Source organism: Habropoda laboriosa, unplaced genomic scaffold (genome assembly GCF_001263275.1).
Source record: "Habropoda laboriosa isolate 0110345459 unplaced genomic scaffold, ASM126327v1 scaffold622, whole genome shotgun sequence".
Lineage (NCBI taxonomy): Eukaryota > Metazoa > Arthropoda > Insecta > Hymenoptera > Apidae > Habropoda > Habropoda laboriosa.
This window is the reverse complement of record NW_017100704.1, coordinates 14,356-31,317: the sequence shown is the minus strand read 5'-3', so window position 1 is coordinate 31,317 and position 16,962 is coordinate 14,356. Positions and strand designations below refer to the sequence as shown.

General features: G+C 41.0%; 1 protein-coding gene across 1 annotated transcript in view; it reads right to left on the bottom strand.

Annotated features, from left to right (window-relative positions):
• Window positions 1-10,989, bottom strand: part of LOC108576966 — a 31,189-nt gene extending 20,200 nt beyond the window's left edge. Inside the window, exons 1-2 of the mRNA XM_017940042.1 lie at window positions 10,944-10,989; window positions 8,916-9,278 (exon numbers count right to left, since the gene is read on the bottom strand). Of these exons, the coding sequence (XP_017795531.1) occupies window positions 8,916-9,278; window positions 10,944-10,989 (409 nt within the window). The remainder of the gene's footprint in view (window positions 1-8,915; window positions 9,279-10,943) is intronic.
• Window positions 10,990-16,962: the final 5,973 nt, after the last annotated feature.

The window sequence follows — 16,962 nt, the reverse complement described above, 5'->3', positions numbered from 1 at the left end:
TGAATCAATATGTGTTTACCGAACCATTCATATCATTTGCAATTTGTTGTTAAATAAAATTAACGTGTCGTAACAATTACTTCGGGAATTTGCGAAACGCGGTAGTACTGTAGTGTCGCAAAGAAAGTGGAACTTTATTTCTTCAAATAATTGAAAAAAAACTGGAACATCGGTCAAGATTAAAATAGTACGGACAAATATACATATAAGTATGGAATAAGAGATTTAAATATCGAAAGATTAACGAATTAAAGTGATTTCGAAGCTACTTTACATTGTCACTGAAACTTCATATTCATCCCCGATGAAACGCAATATCGCGGCAATATTTACATGCAAGCTGTACCAGATGGGCTTGCAAATTATACGGAAGTTGCGCAGCGAGTCAAGTCTTTCCGCAAGAACTTGCAAAATTATGGGCGTACTTGCGAATACGCCAATATAGTTGCAGTGATTTTGTACAAATACGGCAAGTTTCTCTGCAAATACAGCAACTGGAGGTGGTATCGATTAGAATTAACGGCAAGATATAAGTTCACACCGACACGAATCTCAAACAGAAGCTATCCTTCATCTACAGATCTATTTTTCGTCAACTTTTAATCTACATTTCCATTCATTTTACCTGTCTCGGTGTATCACTCTTCTATCGACAATAGTCCGCGCTGATTTGTCGAGAGGTATGCAGCCAATTCACAGTTTCCAAAATTGATTTCTTCCCTTTTTCCCCCTCGAAATCTAACTGTCGCGTGAAAAGTCTCTCCCGCGTTAACGTAAGCACAAATTCCTACGCTTCTTCCATTAAACTTCCAACGAGTGTAAAAACACGAGGTGCACTTTCGTTAATGCTTCGAGACCTCGGTTTTAAAGAGAAGAAATTTCTCGGGAAATAACGCGATGTTCGTTCATCGGGGACGAAATCGGTGGCATAAAAACGACTTGCCGCTAAAGTCGTTTTGGCGGAAAAGAGGGGAAGAATCTTCGTAAGAGGGAGCACGTAAGGCGGGAGATATTAATTTCGCGAAATTAGGTATCTCAGCCGGTGGGTCTCAGATGGTTCAAGTTCATCTTGAGTAGAAGATTTCATGGTCGGGTTACGTTTCCTTTGGTGAAGCTTAGCCTCTTTCCGCTTCTTCGTGTAGAAATGGAAGTTCGACGAGAGGAAAGAAACACAAAATTGCCCACGACTTGTACTATCTTAACGAAACAACTCGAAACATTTTAAAGCGAGCCTCCGGAAACGGACGGTAGGAGGAGGCATTAAGATGCTCGAAAGTTTCATCTTGAAAGTTAAACGCACGCTTTCTACCACTTGTACGGGATACGAAGGAGGAAGCGTGTAAGAGATCGGCTTGAAACCTCGAGGAGTTCGCCGTAGCCCGGTGTACTATTCTGATTCCATAAAGAATAACTATAAGTCGACTCTAACCGATGGACTCGCAGTGTAATTAACACTGAATACACTTTGAGGAATAATTATGGCTTCGTGGCATTTGCTGACGAGCAGTGTGGATAGAGCATGCGATGGTAATTTGTTTGCTCGTAGAATGAATTAGGTTTGCTGATAGTGCAGTTCATAAGTATTAGAACACTTATTGAACACGAATCGAACTTAAATAATTACGAAAGTTTTAACACCCTGAAAAAAATGTATGCTCGTCTATAGCTTTGATACCGTGTTAAATGACAGGAAATTAATTCAAGCATGAATTGAAGTAGAAGTTTATTACAAATGGAACAGTTTTTCTTAATATCGTAACCATAATCTGCAAAACGAACAGACACAAAATTCACAACGAATCCATTTAAGGTGCTGTCGTCTAATAATATGTCGTATATTATCATGAAATTGAGTTTGAAAATGAGTTTGTTGCAGGTCGTCGAACTTGTCTCGACAACAGCTTTCGTACAATATAAAAGCAATTTAAAAAAAAAAGTTCTTAGTATCGATATTACTCGAAAACCACAGCAAAATTAAAAAATCTATTCGTATTGTGTATAAAAAATAACGAAACTTAGTCGTTTTTTATTTTTCTCACAGATCTACCACTTGTGAGAAGAACACCACTGTATAACATTTGCTTTTCTGTACTTATTCTACATTCCAGACTTTCGCCAATTTCACTTTGTAATCTACAATACCTTTCATTAATTTTAACACCGATCCAGACAGTACGTATCCATCTTCCATGCTCGCCGTACACAATCGTGACGTTCGTCACGTTCATTAACCCGCTTTTTAACGTGAAAAAGTTGCTCGTTCTAATTTGAAATGCCCATCGCGTGTAGCAAAACAATGAACCAGTTCCAGTTTACGATCTTTCGTTCCCGGCTGATGTCAAGGTTCAACTTACTTTCATTAGTCACACTTAATAAGAATAATAGTTGTGGTACTTTAAGGTGGAAACACTTGCGCTACGAGGATGTACCTACACCGTTGAGAAACCGTGTATACATGTATGTATACACGTTGTACCAACGATTTCACGAGTGCAATCTAAATATGAGCCGTATCTATTAATCAAGAATAACGCCAAGATTTCACAAGCAGCGTAACACGGAGGATCACGAATAAATGAAATCCATCACGGTAAATTACGTGTAATTTCTCGCGAAGAAGGAAAGTGAAAATAGCGGGGAGTAGAATCAGCAATTTAACAGACTTAGAATTTTCCTTTTACAAGAATTATAGTACTTTACTTTTTCACTTTATTTCCAAATAAATGTACACCATAGTACAATCGTGACTGTAATCGTTATTTTCTATAATTACAATTTTCCTTGCAACAGCTTTACAATCATCTCTTAATCTCAAGGTTACTCCAACTCTTTTACAGTAAAAAATTTTCAATTACCACAAAAATTATTCATTGCAGGAGTGATTGAATTTCTGTGCGTGTTTAGATTGAAACGAGAGTTGCGCGAACGGAGAGTACTTGAGCTAGAGCGATGAAGGTGCGAAAGAAGCGCGTTTGGGATTGAGTACAGTCGACGGAAGAAATATGGCGAGGTCGTGAAAGTTTCAGTCAGGCGTCAAAGTTTACGCCAAAATTTGATTCGGATGGACGTGACCGAATGTCTCCAAGGGATGTTTGCATAGAATGAGAGGAAAATAGTAACGAGTGTGTGCGAACGCAAGCATAAAAGAGTCTGGAAGATGTGTGAGCGAGGTCAGTGTGGATAACAGAGTAGAGACAGAAAGTCACAGAGTACTTGATGAGAATCGGTGTGATTTTTAGAGAAAATAGCATAGTCCTGCCTGGAATTATATTACACCAGTTAAACTCTGCAGTTTTATTATTTACTAAATACACTTTACTTTAAATTACACCTGCCCAATCTCGATCACGGAAATCACCAGACCCTACATCACCCAAATCATATTCTCAAGTCAACGCCTTCATCGAACATTTTCTAACAAAAAACACCAAATTGTAACGAAAAGTTCCAAATGTTTGAATCTTTCGCCAAATCACGCGACCAGCGTCAAGACGGTAAGTTCCAAGGAAACGTCGCGGCGAGGTAACGAAGGATCAAGGGAACGAGCGCGTAAAACCAAACAAGCCGCGAGGTTTGTCGATAAATTTAACTGGTATAGAGTCAATAACGTTGAAATCAGTTCGCGTCAGCTGGTGTTTAACTTTTTCTTCCAGTTAGAATTTTAAATGATCAGGCGGGAAGTTTTTCCGCCGCGAGCCATCTGTTTACCGTCAAAATAATCTGTCTCGGGGACATACTGCGTCAGCTTCGTCGGGGCAAATATTTGCCAGCACTTTCGCGGAAGGCATTTCGATTTCTTGCGTGTTGCCCGCCCGCCAACCGATACGATGCTCCTCTTTCAGGTATCGATAATTGATCATCGACTTTGCCCCGCGAGAAAATGATATACCAGGCTCCAGGATTTCACGTTGTTTTGCCTACATGCCTGGGGAATTATGAAAATCCTCTCGTGTTTGTATGTGTATATAGGTTACATGTACTGCACGATCCTATGGAATTGGAATAGTCAATTATTTGGCGAGGAGGGATGAAGTTGAATGGCTTTGCGAGGTGAATGAGGTGCGAAGGAAATTTGAATTGGAAATTTTTTTCGGATAAATTGAACGGCTGTGAAATTTTTTCATACTCCGTTGGAAAATTAGTTGTTTGCGGAATTTGTTTTTTAATATCCGAGAAACTTTTGTAGTCCGTCTAGTATGGACGTTTGGTAAATTGTTTTTATAGCATTGTGTGCTTATATCGCTTAACCCTTTGAAATCCAAATTTTTTTTTTCTAATTCTCTTTTCAATAACTCCCTATTATTTTAAGAATTTTATTTGAAATGCACTTCGAAAGACATTTGCTTGATAGGAACCAATTTAAACAACTTGTTTTACTGATTATATTGAAAACAGCATTAAGGAGTCCAAAGGGTTAAATGCCTTCTCATTAGTATGCATCTGTATAGAAATTTTCGTGTGATTTTGGACTACATCTACGGTGAAGTTAGTAGATTTTGAATTACTATGTAAGACAAATAATCGAATTTAATAGGTACTATCATTAACCAAAATGTATTTCAAGTATGATGAAGAAAATTGAAGTACGAACATTGTGAAGCTTCTTTGAAAACGTTTATAGCTTCGAATAGAGCCTATTATTGAAATAACTTACATCGCGAAGATAACGTTTCAAATTTAATATTATTCGTAGATTTGATTTAATATTGTGCATCACGGTTGGAACATAGTTGGAATGATTCGATTAAAAGGGAGTGTCGGTTAGTTGCATTTAAAAGAGGGTAGCAAGCGAAGCTAAGAAATTGCTGAAACGAACAAGATAATTACGGCTTTTACAAATAACATTGCTCGAGCGTGAAATTCCGTAATAAATTGCGTGTACAAGACGCTTCGATAAGTGCAGTAACTAAATACTTCGAAGAATTTGATAAGGGAGTTATCTATTAAAAACAATGCTTTCTAACTTGAAGTACGTATATCGAAAATATGAATTTGTCCTGATTGAAAAAAATAAGTTTTCAGTCAAATGTAATTCCTACTATATTACGTATAGAAATTATTAGCACGCTTGCATTAACTACCCTAATCTAGCTAGCTCAAAAGAGAATATCATTATGGTTACTCGTAATATTGAAATTATGGTCAGGTTAATTTAACGAATGTCGAAAATCGCAGGATTTGCATTGAAATTGACGTTTTTCATTTTGTTAAAATCATTCGCAGTAATTACCGTATTTCCGTGCGTATTTTTCGCAATTTTTTGCCATTTTTAAACTAATCGAAAATCGAGGTGCAAAAATACACAAATTTTTCCACAGGTAGGGGTGTACCGGTGTATATTCTTACAGAGAACCTTGATTAACAGAATAAATCAAAAAACAGGATATTCAAATTTCTTTTCTCCTAAAAATATCTCATAAAAATAAGGCTGCGAAAAATACGCGCGGAAATACGGCATACATATTTTCTGTTAAATGATACCTACCGTTCGAACAACATTTCGCCCGAATTTATCATTTCAATTGCAGACAGAAACATTTCATTACATTTCGAATTACTTAATTCTGCGAGAAATTACAAAGCAAACGGGTAAATATCATTAGTAAAAGTACATTTAACCGGTGTAAATTCAAGTAGCAGCTATTTATCAGTGTTACTTCTCGATTCATTGCAAGGCCGCCTAATTAATAATTACCGTCGCACACCACGAATCAATTATGAATCAAGTGTTATCATATCAAGAAAGTAAATTTCGAGTAATTTCTTCGGCAATTTTTCAACGGCAAAACTGTGCATTGTAAAATCATAATAATAATAATTAATTCGCAACAATCGCTATAGTTCATTGGTTGGTCCCGGTGTTGTACGTTTACCATCGCGTAAAATTCATCGACGAGCAATTTCCTTCGGCAATTTCTCAGCGACAAAACCGTGCATTATAAAATCGTGATAATAATTAAATTCACAACAATTACGGTATATTTCATTATCTCCGGCGTTGACCATCGACACAAGCATTTCTAACCACGACCTTCCGTGCTCCTATTCCTTTTAATTATATCGAGTTAATTACACACCACGTGACTTGTGTATATATTTCTAATTATGACAGAAAACGTTTCAATGCTAATTACAGGTTCGTAGGAAAATGATTGCTGCGTCGACTAAAATTCACGAGCGGCACAGAGGAACACAGAGTGGCCGGTGGTCGTTGCTTTCGATTCGATCGAGTCGGCGGCGGCGCCTTTTGTTTCGTGTCGCTTTGCAATTTCAAGAATTATTTCACGCAACATCGCTCTACCACACGGGACGTCACGTCAAACTACGCAGGACGTGTAAAAACGCTACATGACTTGACAAATATTGCGTACTTATCGTGCGTCACAATGCACACGCGATATATATGTACACACACACATATCTACCCGAGCTTATATCTTTCTACGTGGTGTATAATCGGAATTAAAGTCAATGTCGCGAGAGCAATTGTGTCGCGCGGCTCGACGTCGTCGTTGCTTGTCCTTTCTCCTTTTTTTTTTTTCGTTTCGTTTAATGCCCATAAAAAGAATTTATCTTGGCCGCGGAGAAAAATGGAAAATCGATAGGCGGTCCTTTTAAACCGTTACTGAAAAATTGCTCGGAACGAAAATTGGATTATGGTCACCGGATTATTTCTGGTTCCTCTCTGGCAAGGGTTTTTTCTGGGCGACGTTCTAATCGCTGAATTGAATCGTTGATTTGTCGCTTTCCAACGAAATTGCAAAATACTAGAAGGAATTATTTCTTTTATGCAGGATGTTTCCGAACTCGTGGTACAATAAACAGGAGGGTGACTCTACATGCGAAAATAAGTGGAAAAAAAGAATAACATCTTTTTGTATCGGGTTCCGTTTCCGAGTAAACCACTGTTGAAGATTTACCGAGTACGCGTACACTTGATTATACTGTAGGCCAGCCTTTGTTACGTTTGGATTCGTAAACATCACCAATGTCGTGGCTTGTTATCATTTCTGTGTCAGACTTTCAGTCTTGGTCGTTCTGTCAATACGGCAACATACGGTAATCGAGAGTGTGCTGATATGATTCTCGCGTTGGATGCTTGTGCCGGTAACGCATCTATAGCAAATTCTTGACGAAGAAATCATTTTATTTCAACGTTCATCCCTTAGTATTACCTAATGTAATAAATCAGAACAGCAACACGATGAATTTTTCGTTTGAAACTTGACGTTAGAAGAGAATCGAAATGTGAAAATTCGACAGATGTGGATATACACGGTGGAACGTAATTTACGTTGACAACAGGAAGAAGAGGAGTGATTCTTCATGTAAGAATGAATAAAAAGAAAATTATTTCCATTAATGTTTACGTTGTTTGCTCACAGAGATTTGTCGACTGTCGATGCTTGCGAATAGTAACAGACCGACGGAAATAATCGCGAATAAAATGAAACGATACGTGAAAGACGTCGAAAATTGTCGAAGTTTGAACGTCGACTTTGCCGATTAAAAAGAGAAACTTCGTTCGATAAAATTTTACTCTAGATTTTCGATATACTCTAGGAAACATACAGTATTTCACACAGTGAACACCGGTTTTGATATTAACTTCCGTTACGTTCCTATATTTAGCATGCAAACAGATATAAATTCACTCGCTTCCCTGAAAACTTTTTAATAGACTGCCATTTTATCGCGTCTTACGTGAAACTTTTCTCTGTGTCGATGGTCCTCTAATATCCGATATTGACTAGACAATACATATTCCCGGCGAAATGATATCGGAATCCGCCCGTCCTCCGTCGCTATTACCTTCTAAATCACCCCGAAAATTACCCCCTTCTTCGAACGACAGCAGGCAAAAGAAGAAAAAAAAAAAAGAAATTACGTCGTTTCTTACTGATAATATTCTCCTCGTCGAGGGAACGTGACCGACCAGCACGATTCCTCTTTGAAACATTTCAAACTGCTCCTCAAGGAACAATCGATCCTTTGGGAGAGATACGGTGAGGGGTAGGAGGATGGTTGGAAAGAGGAAAACTACCCTCTGACTCAACACTATCGACGATCGCGGTTTCATATCCCTTTAAAAAAGTATCGATAATTCACGGATTATATTAATAATCTCAGTTTAAGCTTAATACTGTACTTCGTGCCGCATTATTGACGTCGATATTACGATCTAGGATTCAATATTTGACGATACAGTCGACTCAGCTGTTTAAACGGCGAACGATAGGGAATTTAATGATTGCTTCTCTGCTTATGAAATTATAGAATAATTTTATACTACTGGCTGTTCTATATCGTACTACTATATGCGCCACACGTTATCGTTCATAACTGTTTATTCACCTTTTTTTTTTTAAGAATTATTCCGGTTAGCAACGAGATTTCTTCGTTCGGAACTTTTAAATTTAACTTACAAGCGTTAGTATATCTGTACACTCCTGTTTATAAGTATTAAGACACTTATCGTCAAACAATCGTCACAAAAATGATCAAGATCTTGAAAATAACGATTCAGTGTGGAATATTGGGCTCGAAATACTCCTGCCGTGTGTACCTTTCGAAATATGCAAAAACTGGACATTTTGAAATGGAGAAACGACCCCATAATCGCAAAATACATCGACTACGCGTACCGTATGTAACAATGAAAGTCAAGGAACCTCCATCAGGAGTAAAAAATTGAGGTCGTCATTCGACACTTGCGTGTTCCGTTGAACAGAGGAACAGAGAAGCCGTGTTACCCTTGAATGGTGAGTAAAAAACAGAAAAGAAAAAAGAGGAAAATCGCGGAATTGCCGGGCGAGCAGATAGGATAATTGGCTTGGTATTCTGTTCACCGTACGTATATCGGCATAAAGGATCGTAAATCAACGACGATTGACCGTAAATAGTGGGATACTTACAATACACAACCATGGAGGCGCTCGCTGACTGCTCGTCCTCGAAAGTGGATATGACGCACTGGTACTCGCCGGTAAGATCGATGCCCGGCTTATTCAATTTTATAGCTCGGTACTTGGTGTACGGATCGTCACTGGCTTTGTACTTCAGGTCGACGTATTTCTTCATGGTATCCCCGGCTAAAGGCTCCGAGCCGTATATCCATTGGTAAGCCACTTCCTCCTTGTTGAAGAACCATTTCACGACTAATCCGTTGCTCTCCGTGTTCTCGAGATCATAGTCACAGTCCAGGATCACGTAATCGGTGTCGTCGGCCTTCACTGTCGGCGGTACGTTCACGCTTTTTATCACGAGCTGCCAGCATTCTGAAAAATCGTAAAAAGAGCACCGTTGAGAAGGAGAGAAAAAAGAAAGAAGAAAACGAGAAGCTGTCGGGGATCGATTCGCACGGGAGAGAATGGTGAGACAGGGGCCGAACCTTTTCTTTCCACCCTTTTCTTCGTCTACGCGACACAAGGAGAACCGCGTCGACTGGTATGCCATAGGTGGAAAAACCGGTGACGCGAGCCTGGCCTCCCCTTTCGCGACTGATTATCTACGAGAAGGGATGTGGCCACGGTTTCTGATTCGAAGGGGGGAGGGAGGGAGAGTTTTCTTTTTGCACTTGGGGACTGCGACACGGTTTGAATTAAACTATTCCCGGCGACGCGTGATGTAATATCATTGTGTTTTATGGAAGCTGAAATTATTCGAAGAATTCGTTCTCTCTTTTCGGAACAGCCGAAAGTTCGTAACTTGAAATTAAATTAATCCGAGGCGCTTTGAAAATTTCCCTCGCACTGTGTCCTTGGCGCCTATAGGCATTTTGAATATGTGCTCTGCCTCTGGCATGTTTCAGCACATTTTCACCGTAATTTTTGTCCTTTGCGCACTTCCGCGGTAATTCAACAAAAGGAACTTAAAAACGGTAAATTTCAAATTTCAATTGAAAAATTTAAAAAAAATTAAAAAACACCGAAACGAAAGATTTCGCATCTATGAACATCTATCGTATGCGACGTTCGTCACGTGCTCGAATCTGCCACTGCGAAAGGGTTAAGAAGTTGAATGAATTTTTAAGGGAAAAAATTTGTCACTTTCTAATTAGACGCAATATCGCCTTATCAACGTTAGAAATGAAAAATAATACTATGCCGGACAGCTACGGCTCAGCGGAATTAGGAAATTAACCAATTGTTTTGAGTTTTGGAGGATGGAATTGTAGATTCATCGTATTCTGTACATCCGTGCACACCGTTGATGTTTCAGCAGTTATTGTTCAAATGAATGCATGCACTGCGTTGGATGGGACGTGTTGCATAACAAATGACGTGAAACGGAAATTACTATTTAACTGCTACGAAGAACGTTATTGCGACAGTGTTGCGACGAGATGGTTGCGTAATTATTCATCGTAGACCAGCATTGCCTTGGGTACATCGCGACGAATTTCGTACAGACTGATACAATCCACTTTTCTATACGGGTCCGGACAAAGTTTGGAAATGTTTTGAAATTCATGAGTACCGGAACAGGAAGCTAGACCGGGTTTTCAAACCCGTATGTTTTATTCCTTCGTTATTTTGTTGATCTTGGAGGGATCGTGCAGAGCCACGGAAGATTGTCGCGTGTTCCCGTGTAATTAATAGCGCATGTTGCAATTTGCAAACTATATGAATATTAATCTGGATACGTCGCGTTATCGTTCAACATATTTTCCAGGCAACTTAAGAAAAGGAATGTTTATCGTGAAATTTATTATGAAAATCCCTAGCTTAACTCTCGTTCCTCCTACGAATAAAGAAATTATTCCAATTCCTCAGGAGTCGTTCTCATGGAAAACGAATATATTCTCCCTTGAATCTGAATTTTCTCTTCGGTGTAATTTACAAACGTACGAATGTAAAACTACTTCAAGCGACACTAACGTTCCAAGACGTACGAGGGTCATTCAGTTTAACATGGTTTATTTAAGGAATCTCATAATTTACCTGGTTCCCAACCTAATCCTCTGCCTCGATTATACACTTGTCCCATCGTTCTATTAGATTTTCTTATACCAGTAGCAACGAATTCTTTGTCTTGAAGTGTGAGACTGTTTTGCACATTTCTTTCCACTTCTTCCTTGCTGTCAAACTTGTTCCCACAAAACGGGTGTTAAATAATCTGAATTTCAAGGTGCATGTGGCAGAACCTTCTAGCCTGATCTTTTAATTTTGTTGTACTTATACTGAAATAGTTGTCGAACAGCTGTTTTAACCCTTTGCGGTCCGAATAGTCCAGTTAGTACGCACTCATTTGGCCACTGTCGGGCAATACCGTGTAATTTGCCTATATTTCAATATTTCAGCGTAATATTCATTTTAAAATATTAAGTTGCAGTATAATATTAAGGCATAAAAAATGGTTTACCATCGCTTATAATTTATAATTTATTATTGTACGACATCTGAAGACAGAAATTCCTATAGGATCGCAAAGGGTTAAATGGACGACAGTTTATTTTGATATTATATCTTCATTTGTTAATAAGTCTTAATATTTCTCCGAATTTCTGGTATCTATAGCTATAAAATATGCCGAATGTTAAAGGTTAACGAGGCAACAGATGCAACTTATGATTTTGAAAGTGTCGTACTTCTTATTTAGATATTTTTCGAACTATAACTCGTCGTCGTCTCTATTTACCGAATGACCCTCGTAGAACACGTTATCACAGATACGGGCAAACGCATCTTCTTCTCTTTCTCTCTCTCTCGAAGGAGAGCAGAGCCAGTGCGCGAGTGGGCACTTCGCGCAGCCGCAGTAATTACGCGGAAACCAAGGAAAAACAAATGGACGGTGATAATTATGAAATATCGTTTGCCGGAAGAAACTCTTCGCGCGCGCGTGGCGAAAAAAAAGCTTCTTTCTCTCTGCTGCATTTCTCCCCGACCCTATAGTTTCCTCTTCAGCCAGCAGTTTTTTGCCCCGCGTAAACGCTGCGCGCCCGTGTGTCTCGCTTTTTCCCCAGCTGGAAAGTTTCCGGTAGCGAAGTAGCACGGCGTTTTGTCCACGACGAAAGTTCTCGTGGAAATTTATGGGGCCGGTGGCGGGACCTCGTGGAAATTTTCACTTTTCATCGGGCCGCGGACTAACACGCCAAACCAAATGTCTACCACGACGGCCGGCTGACGAAAGTTAGTCGCCCGCGAAACTGCGCGCCGGAAACGTTCAACGTCCATCGTTGGAATTGTGCGTGATCGCGCCTTTAACTCGCCCCGCCATCCCCCAACGCCTCGTTCAGGAGCTTGAATTCCTATTCTAATCTTGTCGGACGCGGCACAATGGCTGAAAAATGTAACTTGTCCGGAATTTTTCTGGACGAAGATCCGACGAATGTCCGGGACATAAAGCAACATTCGTTCGTGCTATCTTGATGTAGCGAGGAAATTTCGAGGAGTATTGTCCCCGAAACGTGGAAAATTTCGATAGTTTATCCGTGAATAAATATTTCTCTTTCCAACCAGCTTAGTAGCGTACACTTTGTGCAGTAAATGTATTTATGCAGTGAATGTTAATCTTTGAAATAGGAGAATTTATATTCCATGATCTTGATCTATCTTTTTGCTAATTGTAGAATTTTTATCAGGAGACAAAAAATTTTTCTGACGTGCTGTATATTATATCTGTCTCATTTGAATAGTATATTAAAAAATATCATCGATGAAGAAAAAAAGGATGATCGATAACTCTCGTATCATGGAACGTGTTAAATAAACTAAACGTAAAACGTAAACTACACAAGAATACAAAACCAACCCTGATATCGTTTATATGTTTCACGCCCAGAATTGATAAATCATAAACGAAGTGACCGGAATAAAATAACGCGGTGATTCAGAATAAACACTTGCGCGACGTAACCGCGTAAGTTTATCGAAACTCGACTTCATCGCGGCAGATTGTTTGTCATTAATTGTCCGCGCGGTGAAATCACTTTTCCAAGGCACAAAGGGGCCGGCCGAAGGAACTCCCCGGCGGGGCTTTCCACTAAACCGTTCGTAATTTCTGTTTCATGCCGCGTTTGCAAATAAATCCTGAAGTACCGCGGAAGGAACGGCGGTAACTTTGTCAACTTTGATTAAGGGCCTGGCTGGCCGCGCTGTTTCAAAGGACGGGGATACATTTTCCAGGGAAAGGTACAAGGGACGTTGCAAACAGGACAACACGGTCCAAATCTACGTATCCGTACCGGGGAGTTTGCAACGACGTCGACATGCATCACAGCAAGTTGCCGGGATGGTCATCAGAAGTTGAAGAGTGTTCGTCGTGTGCATTACAAATTAGTGTCTTTGAACAACTCCACGGCACTGTCACAGATTGCTCATCCGCCCGCTAGCACAAACACACTCGGTCTTGAATTCTAGATATCATCACGCCAATTTTCATTTAGTACTTCCGACTCGCTGCCACTTTTAGCGCGTCAGTTTCGGTTTAATCGCTTTATTCTTGCCTCCTTTCATACCCCGTCGTTCTTGTTAGGACACGCGGAGAGTTCTGCGTATCTTGTTCTCGTTGGAAATTGGAAATTCTAGTCACTTCGAACGCCATCGAGTAACTCGTATTTAACGTTTCAACGTAAATTTATCTGAATTGTAGCACATTTCTTTCTACGCACCGTGAGTTTTTTTTTCTCGTATCAGAGATATTTGTCAATGTTATCTTTATTCGATGATCAAACGGTGTCAAACGAGTGTAATTCGAGGGAACGAAGAAGAGAGGAAGAAATTCACAGTGATGTAAAGAGAAGGCACGAAAGAGCGTTGGTGTTACGCTCTAAGAATTCAATTTACACGTGTTTACCGCGTGAGACAAGAGCGTATCTCTCTCCGGTTGCTGCATTCCATCGATGTCGATGCTGTAGCGTGATGATAATAACAATGATAATAGAGCAGCGTGGATGTTTGTTCAGCCGATAATACAGAAACAATTTCAAGGATAACAAAGGAACGGAATTACATCGTTCAACGGTTGATGGAAGCCGAGATGAGAATAAAGCGGGGAGAAGAGTAAATCCCCGCGTCGCTGAAGCGTCCATGATGTGTAAATTGTTAAATCGCTTAAATGGAAAGCTGAGGAAAAATTCACTTGTGTTGCAGTTTCATCGAGTTCAGTTTTACTAATGCCAACGTTCATTCGTTTTACTCCTTTCACACGCTTCCACTTCTTTCTATTTTGTTTTTACGTCACTCTGTTATGTCACTTCCTTTGTAATCTTAATACGATTCCTCCGTTTGGCGAATTAGTTACACGATTGAGCTTCTTTCTATTTATTTACAATAGTCCGTTCGCAGGACACAAGCTTATGACACAGACCACGAAAACCAGCAATTTTTAAGGAACACGGGGTTAAGCCTGAAACTTTAAGGGTTTGTTAAGTAGTTAGATGTCCCGGTGCAGAGTCGGGAGTCTAGAATTGCCTTGTGGACAAAGAAGTCTCCACTCCTGCTGACTCCACAAAATCGCCACTGTGCGACGCTTCTAGCGTCTTCGTTTCCTCGCTTTCAATAGCTCAATCGACGTGTCGTAAACTTCGCACTTAGCCGACACCACTCTGACCAAAATTTGACTCCGACCTCTCGGAGATATGTCACATGCAGTAAGATGAGCGAGAAAATCTCAAGATGCTTAAAGATAACTCTCTGTGTTCTTTGTGTTGCTGATTCGTGAGCACAACGATCGTCCACCTACAACTTAGACGTAAATAAGGAAGCAGAGAAGCGTCGAAGAGATTCGATGCCCCTTCTTCGTAACGTTTGTTCACACAATTTTTGAAATCTCGTTCATTATCCCCAATTTCCTGTCCAAGGTTCATTCAAGCAGATACCGATTAAGAATCTATCCAAAAGTGATCAAGAAAATAGGTGAGATATATGAATCGTTCAATTCGTGACCATGCCCACGTTAAAGTCAAGTTATTCCGCAACCGTTGCACTTAGAAGTTCAACGACAGGTCGCGCAAGTGCCAGCCAAACGATCGCTATGATCCATCAAGTGCGACATGTTTCCAAAGAACCTGCCCAGATTATTTCGATCCCATTCTAGCCGTCTGAAATGAACGTTTTTTAACATCATCATTCGCATCCACTTGCCTAAGCGTATTCCATGAAAAAGGCAAAGTCTAGCGGCGGCATTAAGCTCAGGAGTGAGCGATTTTCTTGCAAGTCGCCGGACGAGCAAATAAAAAGAAACGGGGTGGAGGGTCGAGTTAACGTCCCAGAATTACGTGTAACATTTCATTTTTGCGAAATGATAAATTGTCGCATACATATTGCGTCGGAATGACATAACATTCTGACACGTGAACGTGATAAAAGAACAAGGCAAGCTGGTCGAGCACGCAGCCGCGCGAGCACGTAACGACTAATGCAGCTTCGACCGCGTGAGATGAGGTATAAGCTAGCTTTCACAGACTAGCTTCCGATAAACGAGTTCTCTTCTGCTCTGTTTATCGTCTCTTTCGTTTTCCTCTATCGCATGAAAAGCCATCGTTTCGCCCGGGGAACGACAACTTTGAAATCCGTGACGATCTTTTCAGTTATCGCGGAAAGTGGATGCATTCACGACTTTAACGCGAACAGCCCGTGTAATTTCTGATCTCAGCAGCCACGGGCGACATTAACGGCGCCGGTTTACGGTCTAAGCGACGCCGACGACGACGACGACGACGATGCGGAATCGACGCCGCGTTTCCCTCGGCAAATTATCCCCGCAATCGGACCAACTATCGGCTACCAACTACATAATCACCGCACGGAATTGCTTAACGATCGTTTAATATAATGTTTGCCGCGTTTCGCTGAACGCAGCGCTATTTTATGGTCCATTCTCCTTTGAATCGGACGAAATTGTCTCGCTGTTATACCCAACGTCGCTCCTGGATCGTTACGTGCCGCTGTCATACACCTGCCGGGTGGCTCGTTAACGAAACATTCGATTCACTTAGAATCCCCGAGTTCGTTACAACATTAATCCTTGTATTCTGCGCCGCGTCGTTATTATCGCCGCCACTAAACCGTGTCAAAGACTGTTTTCGAACAAGCCACGTTCGACACGCCTATGTGCTGCTACGTTCCTGACCCTCTTTAACCCCTGCCATCGGATCGAACAACGAAGGCAACGTTCGAACGTAAGGGGAGCAAGAAGAGAGAGAGAGAGAGAGAAAAAAAGAACCGTCTGGCACCCGCGGTCGGTCGAAAGAAATATCGAATCTCGTAACGCATACACTAATTACAACGGCTGATAGGATTGCGCTGGTCAACCGCGTAGCGAACACTGATAAAACGATACAGGAAGCGATTGGGATGCGCTGACGATAACTGTACGCGATTTCCTGGAAGCATCACGATGCAGCACACTACTCTCGCTTTTCCCCTGTACCTCTTCCGCGGCACGTCCTCCGCGGCTGCGTAGACAGTTTTCGCTAGATCACGATCGTGATACCGTCCTCAATTATGATAAATTGCGTATAATTATGTCGGGAGGCCGGCACGCTTCGCTGGGGAACGGGGCCAGCGCGGCTCGGAGGGCAGTTTATCTGGTTGATAAAAGGGTAGACGAAGGAAGGTAGACACGGGAATGAACGATTTGCATGCTACCAACTTAATCAACACCCACACCTTATGAACGATCCTTTACCACCATCTAGCGGGGTAAGGTCTCTTCGAACGGGCTTATCGCGATACGAAAAATGGTCGAATGTCATGCTCGCCAATATTTCCCTAGGTGAGGGTGGTCGGTTATAACGGGCGATAATCTCAAGCTTGCATCACGCTTTGAAACAAAGCGTTCGGATGTTTAGTAACGACCGTCGACGACTATTGAGAGATGTGAGGGCCTTGTTTAAAGGCTGGCTCACGCTGGAGGTAGCTGTTCTGCGTTCGGACGATTTTCCGGCCCGGAAGTGGCCCGCTTCAGAGCTGTAATTCGACGTGAAAGCTGGCAATTTTTGTGAGATATGCGCCACTC